At 44.5% G+C, this 25,980-nt stretch overlaps 1 protein-coding gene across 14 annotated transcripts in view; it reads right to left on the reverse strand.

Moving 5' to 3' along the window:
• The window catches only part of CACNA1A (calcium voltage-gated channel subunit alpha1 A), a 293,690-nt gene that overhangs the window by 156,021 nt on the left and 111,689 nt on the right, over positions 1 to 25,980 (reverse strand). For all 14 annotated transcript variants that reach the window (XM_019664149.1, XM_019664142.1, XM_019664141.1 and 11 more), the window contains 2 exons: positions 20,104 to 20,209; positions 17,858 to 17,997 (listed from right to left, as the gene is read on the reverse strand). In XM_019664149.1, coding sequence (XP_019519694.1) covers positions 17,858 to 17,997; positions 20,104 to 20,209 — 246 coding nt within the window. The remainder of the gene's footprint in view (positions 1 to 17,857; positions 17,998 to 20,103; positions 20,210 to 25,980) is intronic.

Raw genomic sequence — 25,980 nt, forward strand, 5'->3', positions numbered from 1 at the left:
ACCCTATGTACACAATGTTTCTTCCTATACATATATACCTATGATAAAATTTTATTTTTAAATTAGGTATAGTAAGATATAACAAGAATAACTAATAAAATAGAACAATGAAAACAACACACTGCAATAAAAGTTATGTGAATGCGGTCTCTCTTATTAAGTTGAAAACCTTCACCTTTTCACTTATAGGAAGCACTTTACGGCTTCTCTCTGGCATATGCGAATTGCCAGCATTACTACTCTTGTGCTTTGAGGCCATTATGAAGGAAAATAAGCGTTACTTGAACACAAGCACTGCCATCCCATGACAGTCGATCTGATCACTGAGATGGCTACTAAGCGACTAATGGGTGGAGAATGTCTTCAGCTTGGACATGCTGAACAAAGATGATTCACGTCCCAGGCGGGATGGAGAAGGGTCAGCAGGAGACTTGATCGAGTTACTTAGAATGGCATGCAATTTAAAACTTATGAATTGTTTATTTCTGGAATTTTCCATTTAATATTTTTGGGCCAAGGTAGACCACGGGTAACTCAAGCCCTGGAAAGTGAAACCATGGAGGGGAGCGGGAAACACTGTACTCAGAAATGTATTTTCATTCTGGTGCATTTAGTGAAGTCACATCCAACTGGCATTTATCATCAACAAATTCAACTACATAACCTTGGGGCAAAAAGAGAGAGAAATGCAATTAATTTAAATGGTATTTGTAGTCTTCCTGTTATTCCAGTCAATGAATTTACTTATGACTCTGCGTAAATGTGAGAGAGACATCAATTGATTTTAGTTCCCCTGTAACTCACTGAGTGCAAACATCTCAATATATGGTTTGTGATTTTAGTGTTTTAAAGATGTGAATTCTACGTCTTATCATGTCTTCCAAAGCAAAACAAGCCACTTATTCTGTGGGGGAGCCTCTTATTTAATTGGTCAGTGCTCATGCCACCCTGGATATTAAAACTTTAAATACGTCCGAGCAAGAGTTAGTCAGACATAGAGGAGAGGGCATATTCCAGACACAGGCAACAGCAGGTGCAAAGGTCCTGGGGTGAATGAACATATACTGCTGATGGAAGAGGCTGGGACCCCTTTCCCTATTTTTTACCTCTAAAGTGCAACAGTGGACAGAGGGCAGCCTGGCTCTGCAGTGGGGCGGACCTGTGCTCAAATCCGGGTTCCAGAACTTCTGACCTGTGTGACTTCGGTCGAGAAACTTCTCTCTGAGTCTAGTTTTCCTCATCTGTGACAATATTCATGAAGCTGTGGTGAGGTTCGAAGGTGATAAGGTATGGAAAGTGCTTGGAAAACAGCAGGTGCTCAATTAATGCCAATTTCTTTTCTTTGAAGTTGACCTCCCCCACTGGCCTGGGTTCCCAGGAACCTGGAATTGCAGAAGGGATTAGTGGTGGGGGCAGCTAAAAAACACAAGGCAGAAACAAAAAGAAAGAATTGAAGTGGGAAGGAGAAGGGTGGAGAAAAGGTCTTTACACAGACACCTACCAGCCTGGCCTCTGTCCCCCCCCCTAGCTGATAGAATCGGAACAAGGTTTCCATCTAGCTCTGATCAGGAGTGGGTGACATTAAAATAAAAAAAATCAAAAGCCACAGCTGACACAGATTAAGGCTGTATGGCTGTGAACTATGCTGGGCCAATGTGGTTGGCATGAACTCTGTTCTCTTGCTTCAACTGCCCATGAGGGCTCAGAGCTCATATAGCAAGTCGAGATTTGATAAAAGCGGAAGGCATCTGAAGAGGCTGTGTAATCGTCCCCACTTTTATTTCCCAGGTGGCTGCACAACGGGCTCTGGACTCTCAGCAGAACCTCTGCTGGCATTTTCTGTCCCTTTCACTGTGTGATTGACACGGTAATAATAATACATCATCATCCCTGTTTCATGGTTAGAGTCAGGAATGAAAAGGAAGGGGCAGGTGGGACACCACTGGCTAACAGAAGTCAGGGCAGAAGGCCCCAAGGGACAGGAATTGGGCCCCAATGCATAACTTCTTGGACACACACCCTTTGCAATGTGATGTATTACTTCTCCCACCAAGAGATGGGGTCTCCTGCCCCACCCCTTGAATCTGGACTGGCCCCATTGCTTGCTTTGGCTAACAGTGGCCACAGTGAGGGCGTGCCATTCCTGAGACTAGCTCTCCAGAGGCCTGTGCACTTCTTCTTTCTCCTACAAGCCTGCTTCTGCCATGTGAACAAGCCCAAGCTAGCCTGCAGGAGGATGAGACACTCTGGGGAGCAGAGCACAGTGGTCCCAGCCAACTCCATCCTCGGTCAGTCTCCAGCCAGCCAACACCCAGACAGGAGAACCGCCCACTGTCCCAAAGCTGACCACAGATGCGTGAATGAGCTCACCTGAGACCAGATAAAGCACCCAGCTGAGCCTCACCTATACTGCCAACCTGCAGAATCGTGAGCTAAATAAATGCTCTCACTTTAAGCCACCGAGTTTCAGGGTTGTCACTGAGCACTATTATGACAATATATAACTGATACATAACAGAAGAGAGGGATATTAGGTGAATTAAGACAGAGTTGTTTTGGTTTTTTTTTTTTTTAGCTGAGCCATCCTGCCACCTGTTGGCAGCTCAGCAGCAGCTCAGCTCAGGTGGTGAATCAAACCGGGGACTGTTGCTCGGAGCTCAAACTCTTGAGCGAGCTCTTAACCAACTGAGCCACTCGGCCGGCCCTAAGACAGAGTTTTAAAATAAAATAAAGTGCTGACTTTAAATCTTCCCTCGAACCATACATAAAACCAAAAGTTAGAACAGTCTGTAGAATGGTTAGAAAAGTTAAATATTTTCCCACGCTCTTTGGAGCTGGAGGTAGCCATGTGACATATTTCTGGACATGAGATGTGAGTAGAAACTCAATGGATAGTTTCTGGGAAAGATTTTGCTTTGCCTGATACAACAGTTGGTAGAGCTGGATAGAGTCATCTTGTCCCTGCTTCTTTCTGCCTTGAATGTGGACATGATGCTCGGAGCTCCAGCAACCATTTTTGTAACCAGTTTGCAACCATGAAGTAAAGGCCAAAATAATTACAGAGAGGCCAGCCAATGCCAACCAGTACCTACCTCAGACTTTTTGTAACATGAGAAAGATACGCCCCTATTTGTGTAAGCCCCCAGGAGTTGGATTTTTTTTTTTAATTTGCCACTGAATGCATCTAATACATCCTTCAAACACTTCCCCATTTCTGGACCACACAAGACTCCACAATGGGACGTTAGGAACCACATTTTTCTTTTCCTTTTCAGGCATAAACACATAGGTTGCTGTGCCCTACCTACTCAGTGGAGAGGCTACCCTGCTGATGCAATTCTGTGAAGCCTAGTTTGCTCATTTCTCCCTTGTTGGAACAAATTCTACTCATCGTTGCCAGCCACAGACAATACAAATTGTTGCTAACTCATCCCTGATCCTGGGTCCTGAAACTCACCTGGATCCTGTTTGGCTTTTCTGTTTCAAATTTCCACACCTTTAATTTGCTCTGACCTCTGCTGGTCTCTGCACAGAAATCCTATGACCCACCAGGCCAGGAAGGAGAGAGTTCTTTGTCTTCAGAATATCAACAGACCCCAAACTCCCCAAAGGTCCAGGGTCTGGCTTTCAGCTGCTCCTCATTTATCCCGTCCCTACAGAGCAGCTGTTCTCACTTCCCATGTGGGGACAACAGGGTGAGCTTTATTTCCTTCTCATGGCTGATGCCTAGAGATGAACTGATTTTCAAAATGCTTCACCAGGAACCTAGCAGTTGAACAACAATTCATAGCAGACTTAGGTAAGTGTAGCCAGCAAGGCTGAAGCTGTACATGCTGTGCCTATGTCCCGCATTTATCGCTGCAAACATCTATGATGTGCTGGACACAGAAACATGCTCAGCCTGAATGCAGGGCAAGCTGGGAGAGCCAGAGAGCTCAGCCCCAGAAGGATCCCCCGTCCCAGCTCCCTCACTCCTTAGGGGGGAAAAGTCTGAGGGGCAAAGTGTTCTACTGGGCCTCCCAAAGTTCTCCAGAGAGATTAAGCAAGCGCTGGTTGCCTACAGCACTAAGTCATTTGCTAATGCAACCTTTACTGGCGGCCTTCCCTTCCCTATTTTAGTCGTCTATTCCCCAATCTATGTTTTCTGGGATCTCCAAACTATTGGCCCTCATATCTTTGTCTCAGGGTCAGTTTGAATTCTGGGCTGTTTTAGGCACAAAGGAGATTTTTAGGAAGCTCAGAGGAAGGGGGCTTGGAAAATGGGTAGGGCCACTGCAGCCAGACTGTCCCCACTGCAGCAGGGTGCCACAAAGGAATCTGGAACCATCCCTTCATCTTTGAGTCACTTATTCTGTTTTTAAATTTCTGGGTGGGGATGCATGTGACTGGTTGAGTTTTAATCACACGTCCTAACTGCCTATGGGTGGAGGGAGGAAGACCTCCTCACCCTCCCACACACACAACTTTCAACCTGTGAGTGAGTTGGGGTCCTGTGATCCAGCAGTATGATACACAAAGGCAGGAATCTCCCCATACTGGATGTTGGGTCCCCAACTAAGAGCAAATGTTCTCTATAGTTAACTAACTGGTCTATGGAACTGGGACTGAAGAAGCAGTAATAATTATTATCATCATTATAATTATAGTTATTAGTCTTACAATAGCTAATATCACTGAGCTCTAATTCTGTGCCAGTTTCTAAGTGCTTTACAGGTATTACCTCATTGAAGCCTACCTTTTGAGCAGGTAGAATTAGTATTCCCATTTCACAGATGAGGAAACCGAGGCCCAAAGAAACACCACATCCCCTCCTCTTTCTTCAGACCAAGCACTGGTAAATACCATCCATTAACCTAACCCACCACATGCCAGACATTAACTCATTAACCTTTCAAACAACTCTACAAGAGAGGGAGTGTTATTACTCCTGGTTTCCAAATGAGGAACTAAGGTTCAGGAAGGTACAGTCGCTTGCCCAAGGTCACACAGCTTGGAACTGGTAGAGCTGGGTTTTGAGTCTGTTTAAACTCCAAAACCCATGCTCTTAAATTCCAAGTGTTTCTCCTGGCTGCCCTCTCATCTATGGTGGCCCGCACAAGCAGCAGCTGGGTTGCAGACTAATGTTGCAACTTGAAGGCTCTACTCAAGTATCTGTTAATATTAAGTTTCACATCTGAGACCACAATACATCAGACATGTCACTCCTGAGAAGAGATCACCTAAAGTTGTACCTCATTGGGAGGGAAGAAGGAAGGGAGAGAAAGTGAGAGAGAGAAAATTTCTCAAGTGCATTTCTTGTATAGGGTTGTCAGGAAAGTCATGACATATTTTTTTCTATGTTTTTCAAAGGTCATTTATTATATAAAGAACAAAGATCAATCAATGATATATTGCCTGTTTTGTTCGATAACGTTTTGCCATCTTTCAGTAAGCATCGTAATTCCTCGTTCATAGAAGGACCTGTCTTTATCAGCGAAAAACTGAACAAGGTGCTGATTTACAGCCTCATGAATTGAACGTTATACCACACAAGGAGTTTTGAAGAAAGCGAAACAAGTGGAAGTCTAATGGCACAAGGTCAGGCGAGTATGGTGGGTGTGGCCACACATCCCATCCAAGCTCCAATAATTTTTGACAGGTGATCAAACTTGTGTGTGGTCTCGCGTTGTTGTGATGGAACACAACTCCTTTATGATTAACGAGCTCTAGACGTTCTGGATGATGGATTCATTCAAACTGTCCAATTGCCAACAGCACATTCAATTGATTGTTTGGTTCCTTGGTAAGAGCTTGAAAAACACACCTTTAAAATCCCACCACACTGAGAGCATAACCTTCCTCTGATAAATGTCTGCTTTCGATGTTGTTTGAGGCGAATCATCATGTCGGGACCAAGACCGTCTGCGCACCACATTGTTGTAAACAATCCACTTCTCATCACCAATTATCAGTAGCTTCAAAAAAGGATCGTTTTCCTCATGTTTAATGAGCATATTGCAGATGTTTATACGCGCCATCAAATGAACTTCTTTGAGTTCATGAGGAACCCAAATATCGAGCTTGCTTATGTATCCCAGCTTCTTCAGGTGGTCATGAACACTTGAATGATGGATGTTCAATGTTTCTGCAATCTCTCATGTCGTGTAACGTGGGTTTGACTCGATCAATGCCTTTATTTTGTTGTCAGCAAACTCGGTGGGCCTCCCTGACCGAGGAGCATCGTTGAGATCAAAATCACCAGCACAGAATTTCGTGAACCATCATTGGCACTGACCTTCTTGTAGAGCATTGTCATTGTAAACTTTATGCAACTTTTCACAAGCTTGATGTGCGTTCTTCCCTTTATGGAAGTAAAAGAGTAAAATATGGCAAAAATGCACAGTTTGGTCTTCCATCTTCAACTTGTTGTAAAATCTCCAAAACTCAACCAAATCGCTCAATTTTGTTTTAGAATGAAGCTAGAACTGTCAGCTGTCAAATGACATAGCAATAACATATATGTGAATGACTCTAGTACTTCCAAAAATGAACTAGAGCCATCTGTTGCAAAAATACATCAGGACTTTTCCAACAACCCTATATATTACCAAGTAAAACTATCCCAAACGTACCCGCCACATTCCAAGAGATCTGTCCAGATGTTTTGGTATGCTGTAACTAGAATTTTATTTATGAAGAGATACATAATAATACATTGTTTCTAAACATAATATGTTTCTAAACATGCTCACCATCTCCCCCTTCTGAAAAAAATTTCTGTAAAAGAGAGGAAAAAGACCCAGGAAATCAAGCTATTCCCCAAATGGGACCACTGAACCCGTCATATCTGTGGCACAGATGGCAGAAACTACCAAATGTTTCTTCTTTTCTTTCCTTGCCAAACTTCCCAAATTGGAGGGTCAGGCTGACGGCTTTCTTTTCTTTTCAATCAGACCTGTGCCACCAAGGTTCCATGCATCCCCGACGTCCCTATGCACCGCCCTCTTTTCTTCATGATCACAAAGCCCCAAAGCTTCTGGAATGTTCTTTTTCCTGGTGAAACAGCCCTTATATCATCTTTTCCTTCCTATTTCCATTAACATCCCAAGTCAGGAGTCCTCTTCCCTCCCCCCCCTCCCCTTCTTCCTCCACCTTTTGGTTATATTTTATTGAGCCCCTGCTATGTACTTACTAAGAGATATCCCATCAATTCTTCACTTCAACCCAATGAGGTAAGTATTAATATTGAGCCTCATTTAACAGATGAGTAAAATAAGAACCAGGGAGACTAAACCATTTGCCTAAAAGCCACACATCTTCAAAATGGCATTGTCAGGATTTGAACCCACAGCTCCAAAGTAATGTTGTGTCTTACATGAGAAACCTAAGTTCTGGTTTTGAAGTTAGTGCACAAGGGAAAAATTGCAGGGACTCAAAAATACCCTTGAAAAGCCCTTAAATCATTCACAAAGTACAGTATACATGGTTTTGTGTGTTTAAGCATGGACAGCAATAAGCGTGTCTAATGTGTACAGTAGTATGTGATATAAAAGATTGACAATAGTGTGTCACATGTGACAGATGCTGCTAACTGTCCCCACAGCCACTTCCCTCGCCCATCTTACTTACAGGCAGAGCCAGCCTCCCAGAAAAAGGCAAAAATGCCAGATACTCATGTTTCTAGTCTTCCCTGAAGACTAGATGTAGGCGGAATAAGAGGTAGGGGGAAATTCTGGGAAAGATTTTTCCGTCTAGATAAAAAGAGAAAAGCCTCCAATGAAAGTTGTCTCTTCCCGCCATCACTTTCCTGATTTTGGATGTGGCTATGAGAGGAAGCAATGTGGCAGCTATACTGCAACCTCAAGTTGACAAAGCTTGAAGTAAAAATTCAACACCCTAAAGAAAGTGGCGTGGAAGATGGAAGGACATCACTGAGTCACTCAACTAATCCTGGTCCACTGACTTGTGGATTTCTAAGTCAGGAGACACAAACCTCTACTTAATGCTAAAGCCCCTTATAGGTGTCTCTTCTGTTACTTGCAGAGAAAAGCATTCCTGACTGACCTAATTGAACTGGGTTCTACGAAGAACGCGTATCACGCATGTTCCTTGGAGAAAGCTCACTAAATGGAATGGCAGGTAGAGATGACCTCACAATTTAATTATATATTCTTCCTTTTTCTTTTTGTATGTGTGCCAGTTACATATAAATGATTTTACATACGTTAAATTTGCACAGGGTGCAATTCTGCCACACACTTCACAGTTTCGGCTTTGGAAACATCCTGTCTGTCTACACTCCTTGGTCTAGTTCACAAAGACCTCCCAGTCTGATCCCTCCTGTCCACGCAATCGTATCATTATTCTACTTAACATCCCTGGAATACCAACATGAAGCGAGAGAAAGAACGAGCCACATTCTAGTGCCCAGAACAGGAGTTAAGAATCATAGATTTCCTTCCTGCCTCTGTCTCTGATGCCAGAGTTTTGTGTCCTGAAATTCTGTGGGTGGCCTTCAAATGTGCCTGTGAACAGTAAAAACAAAACAACCCATGGCCTGTGCCTCTTCAGTACAAAAAAAAAAAGAAAACAAAAAACAAACAATTCTCCCCACCCCAACAAAAAAACAGAAAACAAAAAAATACAACTCTCCCCACCCCAACAAAACAAAAACCCTTAACTCCTAAAATCAAAGCTTCTTAGGGACTCTTGGGAGTAAAGTATTTGATACTCTTTAGCCTATGATGTCTCCAAAAGAGGTTTACAAATAGGTGAATTACACACTTAGAAAATATACCCCAGCTGCCTGGTTCAGTGTGCAACCGGCACAACCATACACAGCAGACCTGAGAACACACCCCTGCGCAGATGCTCCCTCTTCCACACCCCTGCTCAGGTGCTCCTCCTCTACACAAACCTGTACATAGTTATGTCACCTTATTAATACCAAGCAGCTAACAAAGCTGACTCCAAAGAAGTTTTAGTCCTTTCAGAGCTACAACACATAAGATACACCATAACTCCTGCAGTGGAACCACAGCCATGGGCGGGCATACTCCAGCCACAATATATGCAATAGTTAAGTCAACACTCTCAACTGCACCATCTCATCTAGACCAGCTGACAGGCATGGGCCCACAGGCAGGGGTTTCCCTGCCTCGAGAAGCAGTTTATTTTACAGTAAAACTGTCCTCAATATAAATGTCAAGAACATTGATTGAGCACCTGTTGTGTGCCAGGCACTCTTCTAAACACTGAAGAATACAACCATGAGCAGAAGAGACCAAATCCCTGCCCTCGTGGAGCTGACTTAGTGGAAGAGACAGGCCAAAAAATAAGTAAAATATCTAGTTTGTCAGAAAGTGTGGTAAGTGCATGGAAAAAAATCTAAATAGAAGAAAGAGAACAGGAAGTGTTAGGAAAGTGTTGAAATTGTAGATAAGGGACCAGGGAACACTGGAGTAAAGTCTTGAAGATGAGGGAATGGATTGAGCAATTTTTGGGAGAAGAGCATACCAGAGAGAGGGAACAGCAAGTGCAAAGGCCCTGAGGTGGAAACTTGCCTGAAGTGTTCAAGGTGTAGTGAGAAACCCAGTGCAGCTGGAGCAGAATGAGCAAGGATGAGGGTAGGGGGTAATGAGGTGGAAAGAGATGGAGGCAGCTCGTGCAGGTCCTCATGGGCCACAGTGAGGACTTTGGCTTCTGCACGGAGTGAGATGGGAACCAACAGGGTGCTGGAAGCAGAAAAGTAATTTGATCTAACTTATGTGTTAAAAGGATCCTCTTCTGGTTGCTTGTGTTGATAACAGGCTATGAGGGAAGGGGGCAGAAACAGAGAGACCCAAGAGGAGGCTGCTTGAACAACCCAGCTAAGAGATTATGATGGTTCAGCTTCTTGCAGTGGTGGCAGTGACGATGGGAGACATGGTGAGATCCTGTATGTATGTTCAAGAAAGAACCTATAGAATTTGCAGAAGGATTGGCCATGGTGTGTGTGTGAGAGGGAGGAGGTGTCAAGATTTTTGGCCAGAGCCCCTGGAAGGATGAAGCTGCCATTCCATGATACAGGAAGACAGGAAGAGGAACTATTAGGAAGATTCTCAGGAGTTTAGTTTTGGACATCTTGAACGTGATATGCCTGTGAATTCTTCCTTCAGTGGAGACTTTGAGAGAGCTCCAGGCTGGAGATGTCAGCATAGAAGGAATTTAAACCTTTGAGATTGGATGAGGTCACCAAAGGGCTTGTTATAGGCTGGGAAGTCAAGAAAAGAAGAGCTTTCATTGTCCTAGGACAACCCCACCCCCAGTCTCAGCTTCAGCACTCTACTACACAGCCCCACTGAAAGTAAGGGCCTTTGGTCTCTGGGTCAGGCCCAGGTCCTCCCTGGAGAGCTCTGCCACACACAACATCCCCAAGTCCTGTAGCTCCTCCTTACACAAAGCAAAGCACAGTGTTTCTTGCTTGGCAGCCTCTGCCTTGGCCCCAGGCACCCACTTGCCTCCCGTTCTACTGAGATTTCCTCTGCCCGCCAGGCAGCCGCCTCCCTGCGCTGGCAAAAAGAGAGGAGTCATTAGCCCTGCAAACTGTAGAGGCAGTGGCCAGATGCCTCTCTAGAGGCAGGCTGGAGTTTGTTATAGCAATTCAAGAGGACAAGACCTCAATCAGCCCCTAAACCTGTGGAGAGATGGATGGCAAGGTCTTCTCCAGCCACACAGGGAAAATGGCCAAGAATCTCAGTACAGAAAAAAATGTCACCTGGCCATCTGGCCCCAGCACTGTCCCTCCTCATCTCAGTCAGGGCGGAGGGAGAAAGGAGGATGCCTTTGTACAATCAAGTGTGCTGAATGCTGTCCAGGGTGCTGAAATTTCTAACCCAGAAGGATTGAATATTGACCCCTGCGTTTGGTTTGGGAGACTCTGAGAGCAGATGCAAGACAAGAATTTTGGGGAGGTGATCCATGGAATTACAAGGGATGAACTACAAGTTGGTAAAGCGTTCATAAATGAATGGGTTTCATTGTGAGCAACTGGGATTCAATCCTGCAGAGAACCCTTTGAGAAACTGGAGAACACACTTCTGAGTTTTCTACTGAGCAATGGGGAAGCCAAGGCATTTATACACTCACTCCTTTGCTCACTGGTTAAGGGCTGCTCCTGGGGGTGTTAGGCATCTGTCATGTGGTCTGAACAAGCTCCTGCCATGCTGGAGAACGCCCTCCAACAGCGATGCACAAAGATGAGAGTGTTGGAGATGGAAAGAGGTTAGCTTGCATGGAAACTGCCCACCACACGGCAGGTAACTCAGAGGTGGGCTGGATGAATATCAAGTGGGGATTTGCAGCATCAACCTCACACCCCACCAAATTTGTTTTAATTTTTTCTTCAGTTCACCAACTCCCATTTATGAAGCACTAAGAAAGGTTCAGGGGCTCAGTTTACAGTATCTGCCATCTATATTGCTTTCTCTAATCCCTACCACAGCCTGAGCAGGTAGACACTGTCATTATTCCTTTTTTCCAGGTGAGAAAAACAAGGTTCAGAGAGATTAACTCATGTTCTCAAGTCCATCACTGGCAGAGACCCCTCTGACTCTAAAGTCCAGGTCTTAACCATTGGGCTCTGTCAATCTCCCATTTCTGGAAATCTCTTTAACCCATTTTCTTCTGCCACAATGGAACCCAAAATGGGGAAGAAATGGAAGGATCCCCCTGACTTCCCTGAAAAACTTGACTTTAGGGAAATAGTGTACGACTCAAGAAAATGAATTCTGGATCTAGATCTGCCTGAGTTCTGAACCCACTATGTGTGAGGTGGTGACCTTGAGCAAGTTATTTAACCACTTTTGAGCCTTACTTTCTTCATCTGTAAAATGGGGATTAAAATAGTACTTAACCCAGAATTAATATTAGCTGAACATATACAAGGTCTGACAATTAAGTTTGTGAACTTGTTGCAACAATGTTGCTGAGCTTTTTTTTTATATCAGAGGGATTATTCATTATGAATTTATACCGACTGGACAAACAATTAGCCAAGTTTACTATTTGGAAGTGCTGAAAAGGCTGCCTGAAAAAGTTAGATGACCAGAACTTTTCACCAACAATTCATGGCTCTTGCATGACAACGATGCAACCACCTCACATGGCACTGTCTGTGAGGGAGTTTTTAGCCAGTAAACAAATAACTGTATTGGAACACCCTCCCTACTCACATGATCTGGCCCCCAATGACTTCTTTCTTTACCTGAAGATAAAGGAAATATGGAAAGGAAGACATTTTTATGACATTCAGGACATCAAGGGTAATACGATGACAGCTCTGATGGCCATTCCAGAAAAAGAGTTCCAAAACTGCTTTGAAAGGTGGACTAGGCGTTGGTGTCAGTGCATAGCTTCCCAAGGGGAGAACTTCGAAGGTGACTGTAGTGATATTCAGCAAAGAGTTATGTAGCCCTTTTTCTAGGATAAGTTCGCAAACTTAATTGTCTGACCTCGTACACATGTATGGTAGCCTTGTAAGTCCCAGTTTGACAATGTTGCCACTGGTATTAATAACAGGCATTATGTTCAAAACGGTACTGGGTTGAATACAGCTCTTTTTCTGAACTTAACTCAGGGTTACCCTCGTTTTAGGGAAGCGTCCTAGTAAGGCAGCTGAGGTCCTGATCCACCCTTTACTAGCTGTGGGGCACCATGCAAGTAGTTTGACCTCTGAGCCTCAGATTCCTCTCTAAAAAAAGGCTTGTGAAACTGATAATGTGCACAAAATTGTTAATATAGTGCTGGCAGATAGTAAGTGCTCAATAAAGGATGAGAACAAGCATGGCAGCAGCCAACATTGTCATCACTGTCACTGTTGTTACAAGATGGAGAAACTAGCTCCTGCTGCTGGGAAGTGAGGCGGTTCATGATGGAACACGGTTCAGCAAATATCCTGACAACCAAATGCTCTGAACAATAAAAAGATGTATGCTCGCTCAACGACAAAACTCTGTGAACGATAAAAAGCATTTGTGCCACAGTAGGGAATCCTTTTGGTATCAAGGGTGACGGATTCGCTGGGGGGAAAATTAATGCAGAGAGACATTAAAACGACATGCAGCTAGTACTTATAGGAGCTGTTGGTTGGTCTTGTGAGTGAGAACACTGGTTGTGTTTTGTTGTTAGGTTTAGAATGCTGTTTGTATTTGCAGGCAACTCAGAATAGCTCCATGGCAGGTGAAGGAAGCTGAGGAGCAACCACATGTGTTTGATTAATTAATCAAAATGGGAAGAGAGCCTGAGAGGTGTGTGACTCTGGTCAAGTCATTTGGACTTCTGTGGACCTCAGCTTAACTACATAAGAAAAAAGAGGGTACTGGGATTATTCTCGGAGGCTCCCTTCCTATTTCTCTGGAAAGGGGCCATGGGCTGAGTACACGGGGGACAGGAGGAAGGAAGAGAAGACAAGATCTGATGGCATAACACCAGGGGTGGCATTCATCATCTATGCCACTCCTGCTGCCCCCCTAAAACTGGGGTTCTAGGTCTTTGACATAAATATACTTTCTGATTTTGGAGAATTCCTAATTTGCCACATCTGAGTGTGACTTTGGGCAAATTACTTAGCTTCTCTGTGTTTTAACTCCTGTGTGAGTGAAATAAAGGAGTTGGACCTGCCAGAATTCATTGAGCCCTAAAATTCAACGATGCTATGAAACCAAAGTCAGTGTCCTTCCCTGCTGGTCCCCGAATACTTGGGTCTTTTCCTTGCTTCTGATCCGCAACAAAACTGCCCAAAGCCTGGGGCAGTTCATAGGACTTTTCCCAAAAGGAACCTTTGTTTTTAGAGTTGCAAAATGTCAGAGTTGGCAAGGACCCAGGGCCCATCCATCCCCGGCCTTAGCTGATTCAGGATATCTGTCAGACTCCTGAAATGTTTCACTATCTCTATCAATGCAATAGTACCCAATTCCTTAAACAGCTTGGTGAATTTCCCAGAACACTCTGATTATCAAAAGTTTTACCATTTCCAGCTTAGCAACCATTTATTTTCCTGAGCAGGTATGGTGCTAAGCCTGTGAATACAAAAACAATTCTCTTCATTCCTACCCCGGCCAGGTTCACAGTCTCTTTTCTTAACTTGCACAATTGTATTATTTGACCTCTTAGGTGTTTATATATATTTGAGCAGTAAAAGCTCTGTTATCTCAGAAATATAGCCAAGCTTCTGAAATCTTTCTCTTCCACATTTTCAGTTTGATGATCAGTCCTTCAAATACAATGGAAGTACACTTTAAAGTGTTTGATAAAATTACAAAGTTAGAATTTCTCTGAGGCCTTGAGCTATAAAGAATCAACAAAAAATCCATGGCTAAGATCTTTTCTGCCAAACTTCATACAAGAAGGAGGCAAAACCTTGGTAATCCATGAAAAATAAATGGCATTTTAGTGCTGTGTTTTGCTTAGGAATGCGAGAAGACAATGAGTTAATTAGAAAGTGCTCATTAAAGTCATCTTTGTCTCAATGTCAAATTAATACACTCGGGTCCCCTCCCCGCTAGAACATGAAATTAGGAGTTTACTGCATTTCTGCATCATTGATATTGAGCAGAGGCTAGGTTTGCAGAGCTTTCAGTCTCTTCTCCCTGTTTCTAGCTTATAATCCAACAGGAGACTAAACAGCCCCTTCGAATTTGAAGTAATGAAACTTGAGCTGTGTGCCTGATTTTGAAGGCGACAGAACCACCAGACAATAAGGAAGGACGGTTGATTACTGGAGAAATAAGAGCAAGAAAAGCAAGGGGAAAGAATGCAGGAAAAAGAAAGAAGGAAAGGAGAAGGGAATAAGAAAGGAATAGAAACCAACAATAGTGACTCCTTGTTGTTTTAGAACCAGGACCCCGAGAATCTAATGAAAACTACAGACCACACACACACACACAAACACACACACACACACACACACACACACAGTTTTTGTATGCAATTTGAGAGGATTCACAGATACAACTACGGGCTTCCATCCTTAGGATCTAGCTGCCCCAGATGAAGAATTTCTCCTCTACAGTCCCATCAGATGTCAGAAAACTAGAAAAAAGACCACTTTGTTGTAATTAAGAAGCAGGTACAAATATCCAAGTGGCAAAGTGGCCCATCAAATGGCCACCTTTCAATGTACCGATCGTTTACTGATCAACAGTATGCTTACAACAGACTTACTATTCTACAGTATATGAGCTTGCCTAGGTGTTTCAAGAACCATGTTATAAAAAAACCATAGTTTTTTAGGGCTCCTTCCTACCAGCAAGGTCAAGCCAGCCCCTGCCGGCAAAAGCTAGCCCCCAGGGAGCATAAATTGGCACAACCACTTTGCAGAGCAATTTGGCAATATCTAGTGAAACTGAGGATGTATATGGTACACGACTCAGCAATTCCACTCCTGGGGATATGCCCTAGAGAAATCCACTCGCAAGAATAGGGGGACAGTTTGGTTCAAAATAGTCCAAAGCTGGAAACAACCCCAATGGATAAATACCTGGTAGAATGAATATTCACACCGCAGAATACTATGCAACAGTGAAAATGGGTGAATGAGACCTGGTCTTGTCAATCGGATTAATCTCATGTTGAGTGCAAAAGGCAGGTTGTAGAAGAAAACATTTATAGAAAAACTTAAAGTGTGCAAAACAATACCATGTGTTTATATATATGTATATATATCTATATAATAAAAGTATAAATACATAAATGGAAATTATAAACAAAACTCAGGAAAGTGCTTCTGGATGGGAAAGAGAAAGGAATGGGGCCAGAACAGGGAACACAGGGACTTTCACTGTGTTAGAAAGGTTCATTTTGATGGCAGGTTATTCCATTACTTCCCTGCTCTCAATTCCTCTCTCTCTCCCTCACTCTGCTCCAGCCACCCTGGCCTCCACTGTTCATCAAACACAGTGCAGCCTCAGGGCCTTTGCACTTGCTGTTCCCTCTGCCTGGTACTCTCCTCCTTCAGCTCTCCTTACCGCCTTCAGGTTTTCATTCAAATATCATCTTCCCAATGAGAACTGGCTCCCACCCCTTCCCTGATTTGTTATTTTTCTGTAGCTTTCATCTCTTTCTTCACCACTAGAATATCAGTTCCACAAGAGGAGAGACTTTTGTCTGTTCTCTTCACTGTTGTATCCCAATGCCTGGTGCATAGAAGGTGCACACTAAATATTCATTGAATGGATATTTGCATACACAGGTATTTGTTATATTATCTTCTGCTTCTTTTTGAATGTCTGGTTTTTGTTTTATTATGCATTTTTAACAACAACAACAAAGTCAGCCACTGGGCTATTTCACAGACGAGTTTCCTAGCAAGCTAAGAGAAAAGTGCTCAACACAATGATTATGTCTCTGGAACCTGCCAAGGTTGCAAGCCAGAGGACTGTGGGCACAGCGATAGAGGTCCTTCAGGCAACACCCAAGCCTGTTAGAGCTAGCCCAGAGCCCTCACAACAGGCCTCTCCCATCTGACTGCCTCTCCTGAAACAGCCCCATACAACACAGCTCCTCCTGTGAGAACCATCATTGCTCTGAACAACCTATGTGCTCAATATCTGAACTGTGAGAGCCTAGCCAACACAGTAAGGGTGGTAAAACCCATGACATCTGCCAAGAGAGACAGGACCTGGAGCACCAGCAGAGCCTAGTGCTCTGAACCCATAGAGGACCGTGACCCCATAGAGGAGAACTATGAGGAAGGCTCCCCACAAAGGGGGTCTTGGAAGAGAAGAGCCAGGCTTAGCTCACAGGAGAGGAGTGGGTGGGCAAAGGAGGCAGACATCAACACGAAATGGTAATGTCTATACTGGGATCTGATAAAGAGTTTTGGAGTCTGTGACAGAGATTGGCTGGCCATTCACCAAATCCATTTCCCTTTCCTTCTATGCACAGTCTCACATTTCCCAGCTTCCCTTGCAGTGATGTGTGGGCATGTGACTGGAATACATGCCAGGTTCCAGCCAGGCTCAAACAACCTCTTAAGTATCACCTTCCATGCTTGCTTCTTTTCCATGGTTTGATACAGACAAGCACAGAGTTCCTGGAAGCTGTGGTTGGATAATGAGGAACCACAATGTAGCAAGGGCTGGGCCCCTCAATCATCGGAGGAGAGAAGCCCACCAAGGAGGAACAGCTGTTTTGGACTTTCAGTGAGTGACAAATATACTTCTGTTGTGTTTAAGTTGTTAACTAGCTTTGGATATTTTGTTATAGCAGCTAGTGTTACCTTATACAGGGTTGATGGAAAGTGTATACACATCCACCTTTCAACTATGGTTCATTGTATACAGATTTGAATACTCGAGGCAGTGACTGTACCTTATCTAGACTGACTTTCTCCACAGTCGTACCACATTCCCTTGTGCCCAGAAGTCCTCAACAAACACCAACTTAAAATAAGGCCAAGATGTCCCCAAGCAAAGTAAAAAAGCCATGCATACACAATAGCTAAAAACTTGACTTCTGGAATCACATAATCTTAGTTTCAAATCCCAGCTCCATCGCTTACTAGCTGGTTGATCTCAGGCAAATTCCTCTCTATGCTTCCGATTCCTCAGTGGTCACATGGGAATATTAATATTTCCAAATTCATTGGGTTGTTGTGAGGATTAAATGAGAGGATGCACATAAAGCACTTTGGAAGCAGTCAACTCTAATAAGCTATTATTCTAATTGTAACAGAAAGCATTTGCTGTAATACGCAGCTGAGATTTGGAGGTGGGGTGGAAGGAGGCAGAGAACATGGGAGCTTGGCCTTCCCAAGCCCAGCCAGAACCACACCAATTGTTACGTTTCCAAGTCCTCGTAATTCAAGATAGTTCTAGGAGACACAGCACAGTCCACTTACCCTGTTAGCACCACCACGAAGTCCATCACGTTCCAACCATTCCTCAAGTAAGAGCCTTTGTGGAAGGCAAACCCAAGGGCGATGATTTTGATGCCAGCCTCGAAACAAAAAATTCCAATGAAGTACGGTTCTGTGTCATCCTAGAAGGGAGAGAGGGTAAGGTCAGGGTCTTTGGCATGATCAGGGGACCGGCCCGCCTGAAGATCTGTGCCCACCTCCCCTCGCCTCTCCTGACCTTCCAGCAATCACTGCCTCCCACTGAATCTTTCCTGAAGTTCTCTTAACGGAAGGCTTTTGCAAGAGAAACAGAAACATGGAGAAGACACCCTCACCCTCCTTCTTCCCTTTTGGCCAACTTCACATACTATTTGGCCAAGTAGGATTATTTGGAACTGTGCCATATACAGCAGCCGCTGGTCACATGTGGCTGTTTAAATTTAAATGAGTTTGAATGAAATAAAGTGAAAGACTCAGCTCCGCAGTCACACTAGCCACCTTTCCAGGGGGCTTCAACATTGGACAGCGCAGATGGAGAACATTTCCATAACTGCAGAAAATTTTACCAGGAAGCACTGGTTTAGCCTGTTTACTTGTCACAGACATCACTCAAGGCCTTTGAGGTCAGATCCTATGCAATGACCTCTCCCCCAAATCTGACACTCGTGATGGTTCTCAGCTGGTATGCACCAGCACAGATGTTCAGGTTGCTAAAATATTGCAATAATATTTCTGCACTGGCTGGCAAATTGTCAGTGCCGCTGCCCCAGCCTCTCGCTGGACCTCCTGCCAGCTCTGGATTTCAGGTGATCGTCTACAGTATTTGAAATTAAGCTATAAGTTCCGCTCTGTCAGAGCCCCTACCCGGACGTTTTCCTAGCTGTTATGACAACATTTCTCAAGCTTCAATCATTTGCATTCTGCCTTCATTTTTAAAAAAAATATATATCATGATAGCTTGCCATGGTACTACTATTTGCTTACTAATCTTTCAATCGACCCTTTTCACTTAGCTTCATCTCAAGCAAAAACAAAACAAAAAGTCTTGAAATCATAGTTTTGCTAGGCTGTTCTATTTTTTAGAACATACACTACAATGCATAACTATATTATAATGCATCACTAAAAGTCTTGAGACCATCAATAGTGCGTGGATTAGGAACGAGTGGATTCTTATACCCCCCCCCCCTCTACCTTGGAGCTATTACAACTGGTTCTAAAAAAGAAAGGACACAAGTCTACTCCATTGCACTGTCAGAATGCCAGGAGGGGACCCAGTGAGCTGAGAGATAACTGGGAGGATTCAGAGGGTCTTAAAACTAGTTTTCAGGTCTTCAGAGTTTCACTAAATGAGCAACTTTCAACGAGGACTTCAAATGTCCTCCAGAGCTGACATCCATGTATAGGAGACACAGGGATGGAGAAACTAGCTAAATGACATCATAAGCAAGCCACCGACAAAAATCAGAATGTGGGACACTCCTTAGGGCAGCTGGGCTGGCTGCTGCGGTAAGTCAATGGTAGGAGAGACTATATACTGCCCTAGATTAGAAGTCTTAAACAACACAAAATCTAGACTATGTTTGGATCTTGGTTCAAACAAACCACTGAAAAATGCCACTTCTGAGACAATCATGGAAGTGTGGTTACTGACTGTGGTTACTGTCTTAGATGATCCCATGGGACCATTGTTAATTGTTAGGCGTGAACGTGTCACTGTGGTGATGTAAGCAAACGCCCATATTTTTAGCAATGCAAACTTAGGTCCACGGGCATGAAATGTCATGTTGTCGGGGATTTGCCTTAAAATACTTTGGCCAAGAAAGACAAACCTAGGAAATAAAAAAGGACAGAAAATATGAATGAGGCAAAATCTTGACAATTCTTGAATCTGGATGATGGATTTATGGGGGATTCATTGTACTGTTCTCCGCATTTTGGTGTATGGTCCAAATATTTCACAAGAATTTTGGTTTAAATGTGGTATTTTCATGGACAATGTGACCACTCTCATCCCCTCTCCCCAGTTGACACCAGGTCTTGTGGGTCGGGGTGCGGGGAGTAACAGGGGGGGATGGACAATGAGGGCATCTCTCTCCCCGATTATTTGTGTTCATGAAACTTAGGCTTCCTGGGCAGGGGGCCCACAATCCAGCTCTTGGCTCTAAGACGGAGAGCCCCCTCTGCTCTCTGCCACATCAGTTTGCCACTAAAGCGAAAGAGAAACCCCTTAAAGAGACATCACTCACCAGTCGTTCAGACATGGGGGTCTTGTCATCGTCAGGTAGGTGTTGCTCCAGGGCGAGGACAATGCAGTTTGCTATGATGGTGGCTAAAATCATATATTCAAAGGGAGTACTGCAGAATTAAGGAAAATCTTTCCAGCTTGTTTAGGTTCATAGCAAAATTGAGCAGAAGATTTCCCACATGCTCCCTGCCCCACATGTGCACAGTCTCTTCCACTATCAACAGCCCTCTCTGCCGGAGTGGTGTGTTTGTAATCGATGATCAGACATTGACACACCATAACTCAAAGTCCATAGTTTAAGTAAGGGTTCACTCTTGGTGTTTGTTGTGCAGTCCATGGGTTTGCACAAATGTACGAAGGCTGGATAATTAAGTTCACGAATTCATCCTAGAAAAAGTGCTACATACCTCATTGCTGAATATCACTATGGTCACCTTTGAATTATCCCCCTTGGGAAGCTATGCACCGACACCAGTACCTAGTCCACCCTTCAAAGCAATTTTGGAACCCTTTTTCTGGAATGGCCATCAGAGCTGTCATCGTATTACCCTTGATGTCCTGAATGTCATCAAAATGTCTTCCTTTCCATATTTCCTTTATCTTTGGGTAAAGAAAGAAGTCATTGGGGGCCAGATCAGGTGAGTAGGGAGGGTGTTCAAATACAATTATTTGTTTATGGGCTAAAAACTCCCTCACAGACAGTGCCGTGTGAGTTGGTGCATTGTCGTGATGCAAGAGCCATGAATTGTTGGTGAAAAGTTGAGGGTGTCTAACTTTTTCAGGCAGCCTTTTCAGCACTTCCAAATAGTAAACTTGGCTCACTGTTTGTTCAGCTGGAACAAATTCATAATGAATACTCCCTCTAATATCAAAAAAGCTTAGCAACATTGTTGCAACAAGTTCGCAAACTTAATTGTCAGACCTCATGTAGTGACATGTATCCACCATTATAGTCTTATACGGAGTAATTTCACTGCCCTAAAAACCCAGCTGATGAGTTTTTAATGAAAATGTGGATATTCTTCCTCTATTTCACCTCCAACATTCACTGGACAAATATGAATTCAGCACTTACTGTGTGCCAGGCCCTATTCTGGGCCCTGGGGACACAGCTGAGAATGAAACAGACAAAAACCTCTGCCCGGGGAGGAGAAGTGAGTTAAGTGAGATGACTACATTACACAGTATGTTAGAAGATGGTGATTGCTGTGGAGAAAAAAAACAGTAAAGAAGGTGGGGGTTGCAATCTAAAATATGGTGGTCAGATCTGACACCAAAAGCATGAGCAACAAAAGGAAAAAAAATTGATTAATTGGACTTGGTCAAAATGTAACTTTTGTGCATCAAAGGGCATTATCAAGAAAGTGAAAAGACAACCAACAGAATGGGAGAAAATATTTGCAAATCATATGTCTGATAAGGGTCCAGAATATATAAAGAACACTTGCAACTCCACAACAAAAAGACAACCAACCAATTTTTTTAAAATGGGCAAAGGGCTTGAATAGGCATTTCTCCAAAGAAGATATTCAAATAGCCAACAAGCACATGAATAAGATGCTTAATGTCATTAGCCAACGAAAACCACAATGAGATGTCACTTCATACCCACTAGGATGGCTAGAATTAAAAAACAGAAAACAGTAAGTGTTGACAAGGATGAGAGAACTTGGAACCATTGTGCGTTGCTGGTGGGGATGTATAATGGTGTGGCCTCTGTGGAAAATGGTTTGGTGGTCCCTGAAAAAGTTAGTTATAGAATTACTGCATGACCCAGCAATTCCACTCCTAGATATATGAACAAAAGAAATAGGAAACATATTCAAACAAATAGTTGAATGTGCATGTTCATAGCAGCACTAGTCACAATCGCCAAATAGGAGAAACAGCCCAAATATCCATCAAGAAATGAATTGTTAAAATGTGGCATATCCATAAAAAGCAATATTATTCCACCATAAAAAAATTAAGTACTAATACACTCTACAATGTGAGTGAACCTCATAAACATGCTGGGTGAAAGACGCCAGACACAAAAGACCACAACTTACATGAATTCCATTCATATGACAGGCAAATCCATAGAGACAAAAAGCAGACTGGTGGTTGCCAGGGGCTAGAGAAGGGGGAATTAAGGAGTGACTGCTTAATGTTTTATAACTAGATAGAGGTGATAGCTGCACAACATTGTGGATGAACTAAATACCACTGAATTAGTCACTTTAAAATGGCTAATATTGTTATGTGAATTTCATCTCAATAAAAAAATAATATGGTGGCTAGGGCACGCCTCTGAGAAGCTAACCTTTCAAGATCTGAGGGAGGGAAAGAGCAGTCCATACGGCTGCTTCCAGATGCAGCATTCCGTCTCCGTCCAGCCACAAACTCCTCCCTGCATCCTGGGAACTCCCCTCTGGGTTGGCAAGGCCACCAGAGCATCCCACTGAAGGTCTGCACTTGGGGAGGGTCTGTCCTGCTCAGTTCATATTAGGGCCTGATCCACTAGTCAATTGGTGAATAAGAATGTCCCCTGTCCCCCTGCCAGACCCCCAGAAGCACTCCTGGTCCAACAGCCTCAATAAATGGAGCTGGCAACCTCTGAGGAGGTTTAGGGGTGGAGAAATGGATGCTAGAGGAAGAAAGCCATAGGGTAATGCTTCCTCTGTAGCAGGGTTTCCCAACCTCAGCACTACTGACATCTGAGGCCAGATCACTCTCTGTGGTGGGGACATCCTGTGCACTGCGGGATGCTGAGCAGCACCTCTGGGCTCCACCCACTGGATGCCAGTAGCACCCCCTCCTCTCCAATTAAGACAACCAAAACTTCCAGCAACCAAAAGTGATCTCCAGACATTGCCAAGTGTCCCCTGGGAACACTGAAATCTACTGTTGTGCAGAAGGATCAAACAGTGTCGTGGTGAACTTGGCCATGTTAAACTACTGCCCTCCTCCCAGCTTTCTCCCTTGTAAATTTAATTGGCTTCAGTCTCCTCTTTGATCCTAGGGTTAGGTTTGGCATTTTGGAAGCTCCACAAAACCAAGGGATCTTACAGGCTGGAGGAGGAGTTGGAGCATATACCCACTTTCCAGGTGGGAAAACAAGAGTCTGAAACAGAAAATCTGGGAAAGTCTACATAAGCCAAGAAAGCCAGGCCTTCTTTGTCACCAGCTCCAGCCTTTGCCTCCAGCTGAAAGCAGCTGAGTTGTGCTCCATGCACACTCTGAAAAGCAAATCTAAGACTCAGGGCAATTTGGGGAGCCAACAAAAGCCAGCCCTGCCGACGATCATTTCTGATTGGCTTCCTGCCTCCGAGCTGACAGTCATTAGGAGCACAGAGAACAAAGCTGGGCTCTGTTGCGCAAATACTCCATTCTGCCTCACCCTGCAGCTCAGAAAATAAGAGACAATATTTGTACACAGAGAAGCAACGCCAAGCCCTTCCCTGGCCTCACTTCGCCGAGGATTCTGAAGCCATGATTTGAATCTGATGATTTTGCTCTCCCTTCCTGCCTGCTCGCTTCTGCATGAAGCTGCCATCTCACTCCTCTGACCCCCTGTCCTCCTGTCCCCCAACAGCTGGGATGTGACTTCCTTTGCATCTCATTTGAGCTGAGGTTCCAGGAAGCGTCTCAGAAGGCCGGCAGCAGGCAGCACTTTCATGGGCTGCATTATCAGGGTTTCAAGTGCCCAGTGTTGCCTAGATTTCAGATCCAGAGCTCCCTGGGTGCAGTGATGAAGCCTTAGTCAGCACCCCAGCAACGAAACAAGCCTTCCTCCCTTATTTCTGTTTCTTAGTTCTTGTCAGACAGGGCCGCACTGGCTATCAAATGTCATGCCCCTCTCCCTCCATGCACCCGCAGACCCTGCCAACGTCCACAGACATGCCCCCACAGGGAACCTGCAACAATGACTTCGGACCCTTGCTACTCAGTGCATGGTCCAAGGACCAGCAGCATCTGCAACGCCCATTCAAATGCAGGGTCTCAGACCCCAAGCCGACCTGCTGAGTCAGAAGGGGCATTTTAGCAAGAGCTTCGAGAGCTACGTGTGCACCCTGATGTCGGGCAAGTGCTGCCTTAGATCTATTTCAGGGGCAGGAGGAGCCCAGGTAATTGTGGCTTTGAGTCGTTCCCCCCAAAAGTGGGGGCTCTTCTTTCTCCCCCAAGCTTTCTCCATATTCTGACACCAGGAGAATTCAGCAGTATTGGTCTTCTGCCACCACTCAGGCAAGGGGGCCGATAAGAAACCCAAAATCTTGATGAAACAAGGGCAATGTTGGAATAAGACAAACAAGCAGAAAAGAAAATTATGACTTAATGCACATGAACACATGCATAGGCTTCCCATGGCTCCCATTTCACTCGAGAGAAGTCAAGTCCTCCCAGCAGCCAGCAAGGCCCTGAATGACCTGTTCCCATTGCCTCCCTTCCTTCATCTTCTTCATTCTTCCCCCTTGTTCACTTAGCTGCAGCCACACTGACGCCCTCTAGGTTTCCCAAACACACCGGGAGTGTTCCTGCCCCAGGGCATTTGCACCTGCTGTTCTCTCTCCTGGATACTTTCCCCAGAGACCTACATGGTTCCCTCTCTCACTTCTTTTAGGTTTTTACTCAAAGGCCACATCCTCAGTAAGGCCTTAAACCCCCTTTCCCTGCTTCATTTTTTTCCCCTTGGTCTTTGTCCCCAAACATCTGCTGTATTTTCCTTCTTTATCTCGTTCACTGTTTGTCTCCCCTACTAGACTGTAAGCTCTATGCAACCAAGGATTTTTGTCTACTTTGTTCACTGCTTTGTTCTCAGCACTTAAGAGAGCATATGTTATATAGCAGGTGCTCGATAAACACCCGTGCAAGGAAGGAAGGGTGGGTGGGTCCTGCTTTCTGCACCTCTCCCTCCACTCCATCTCATGCCAAGTCTCTGTGGGCCTGTTAAGGACACAATCAGCTCCTTGAAATAAACAGTGAGGTGGCTGGTGCACAGACACAAAGATAGGGTACTGAGTTCTTGGCATGGGAAGCGATGCCTTGTCCCAGGCAAAAGTCAAACATAATCTAGGCAGGGGGAGGTGAGGCGTTCTCAGCCCAACCCCGAGTTGTGCCTGATCCTCCCAATTTAGAAATCCTGGGTTCTAACTCACAGCTGCGGTGAGCAATGCCTCTGCTAGCTGAGCTGAGCCTTCCTGCTCCCAGATTGGTTGGAGAGAAAGCACCTGTGTCAGCGGGATCCAGAATAATCAGCCAGCCAAAGAGGCCAAGGAGAGGAAGGGGGGTGGGGGAAGAGATGAAAGGAGAGAAGCATCCCTGATGGGAGGAAAAGCTGGCTCCTGAAATGGCTCGCGGAAGGCAGGGTAGCAAACAGCTCTGCAGGCAAGTGCAGATGCACAAAGCTCCCCCTACAATTAAACTGATCAGGAACCACAGAGACCCTGGAGAGGGTCTGTGTGTGACACTGGAAATGCCAAGGGATTCTTCCTGGGGAGGAAGGGCTGCATCTTCTAACAAGAGCTGCTCTTGGGATTTAGAACATCAAGGAAAATCAATTTGCAAAGTGGGCATGGCTGATGGTTCTAGCCCCTTAGCAAGACCTTGCAGAATATTGAAGCAATTCATCCTTCTCTTTGTGGTGCCCTCCCCATCCCCATCTCATTTCCAACCTCCTGTAGTTGGTGTCAAAATCAAATCATCAAGATCTTGTCTCTACTATGGGGCTGCCTGATGGGTGTTTTCTAAGGAAACAGATACTTCATTGAATCAGCCAAGCAGTTGAGCTTGTGGGGAGAAACCAAACAGACCTTCTTTTCATGTTAGTTCCATGCTCATCACAATTACCAGGAAAAGAGCGAGGGGTACCAGAGCCCTAGATGTATGGGTGTAAAAA

This window comes from Hipposideros armiger, unplaced genomic scaffold (assembly GCF_001890085.2).
Source record: "Hipposideros armiger isolate ML-2016 unplaced genomic scaffold, ASM189008v1 scaffold_417, whole genome shotgun sequence".
NCBI classification, from domain to species: domain Eukaryota; kingdom Metazoa; phylum Chordata; class Mammalia; order Chiroptera; family Hipposideridae; genus Hipposideros; species Hipposideros armiger.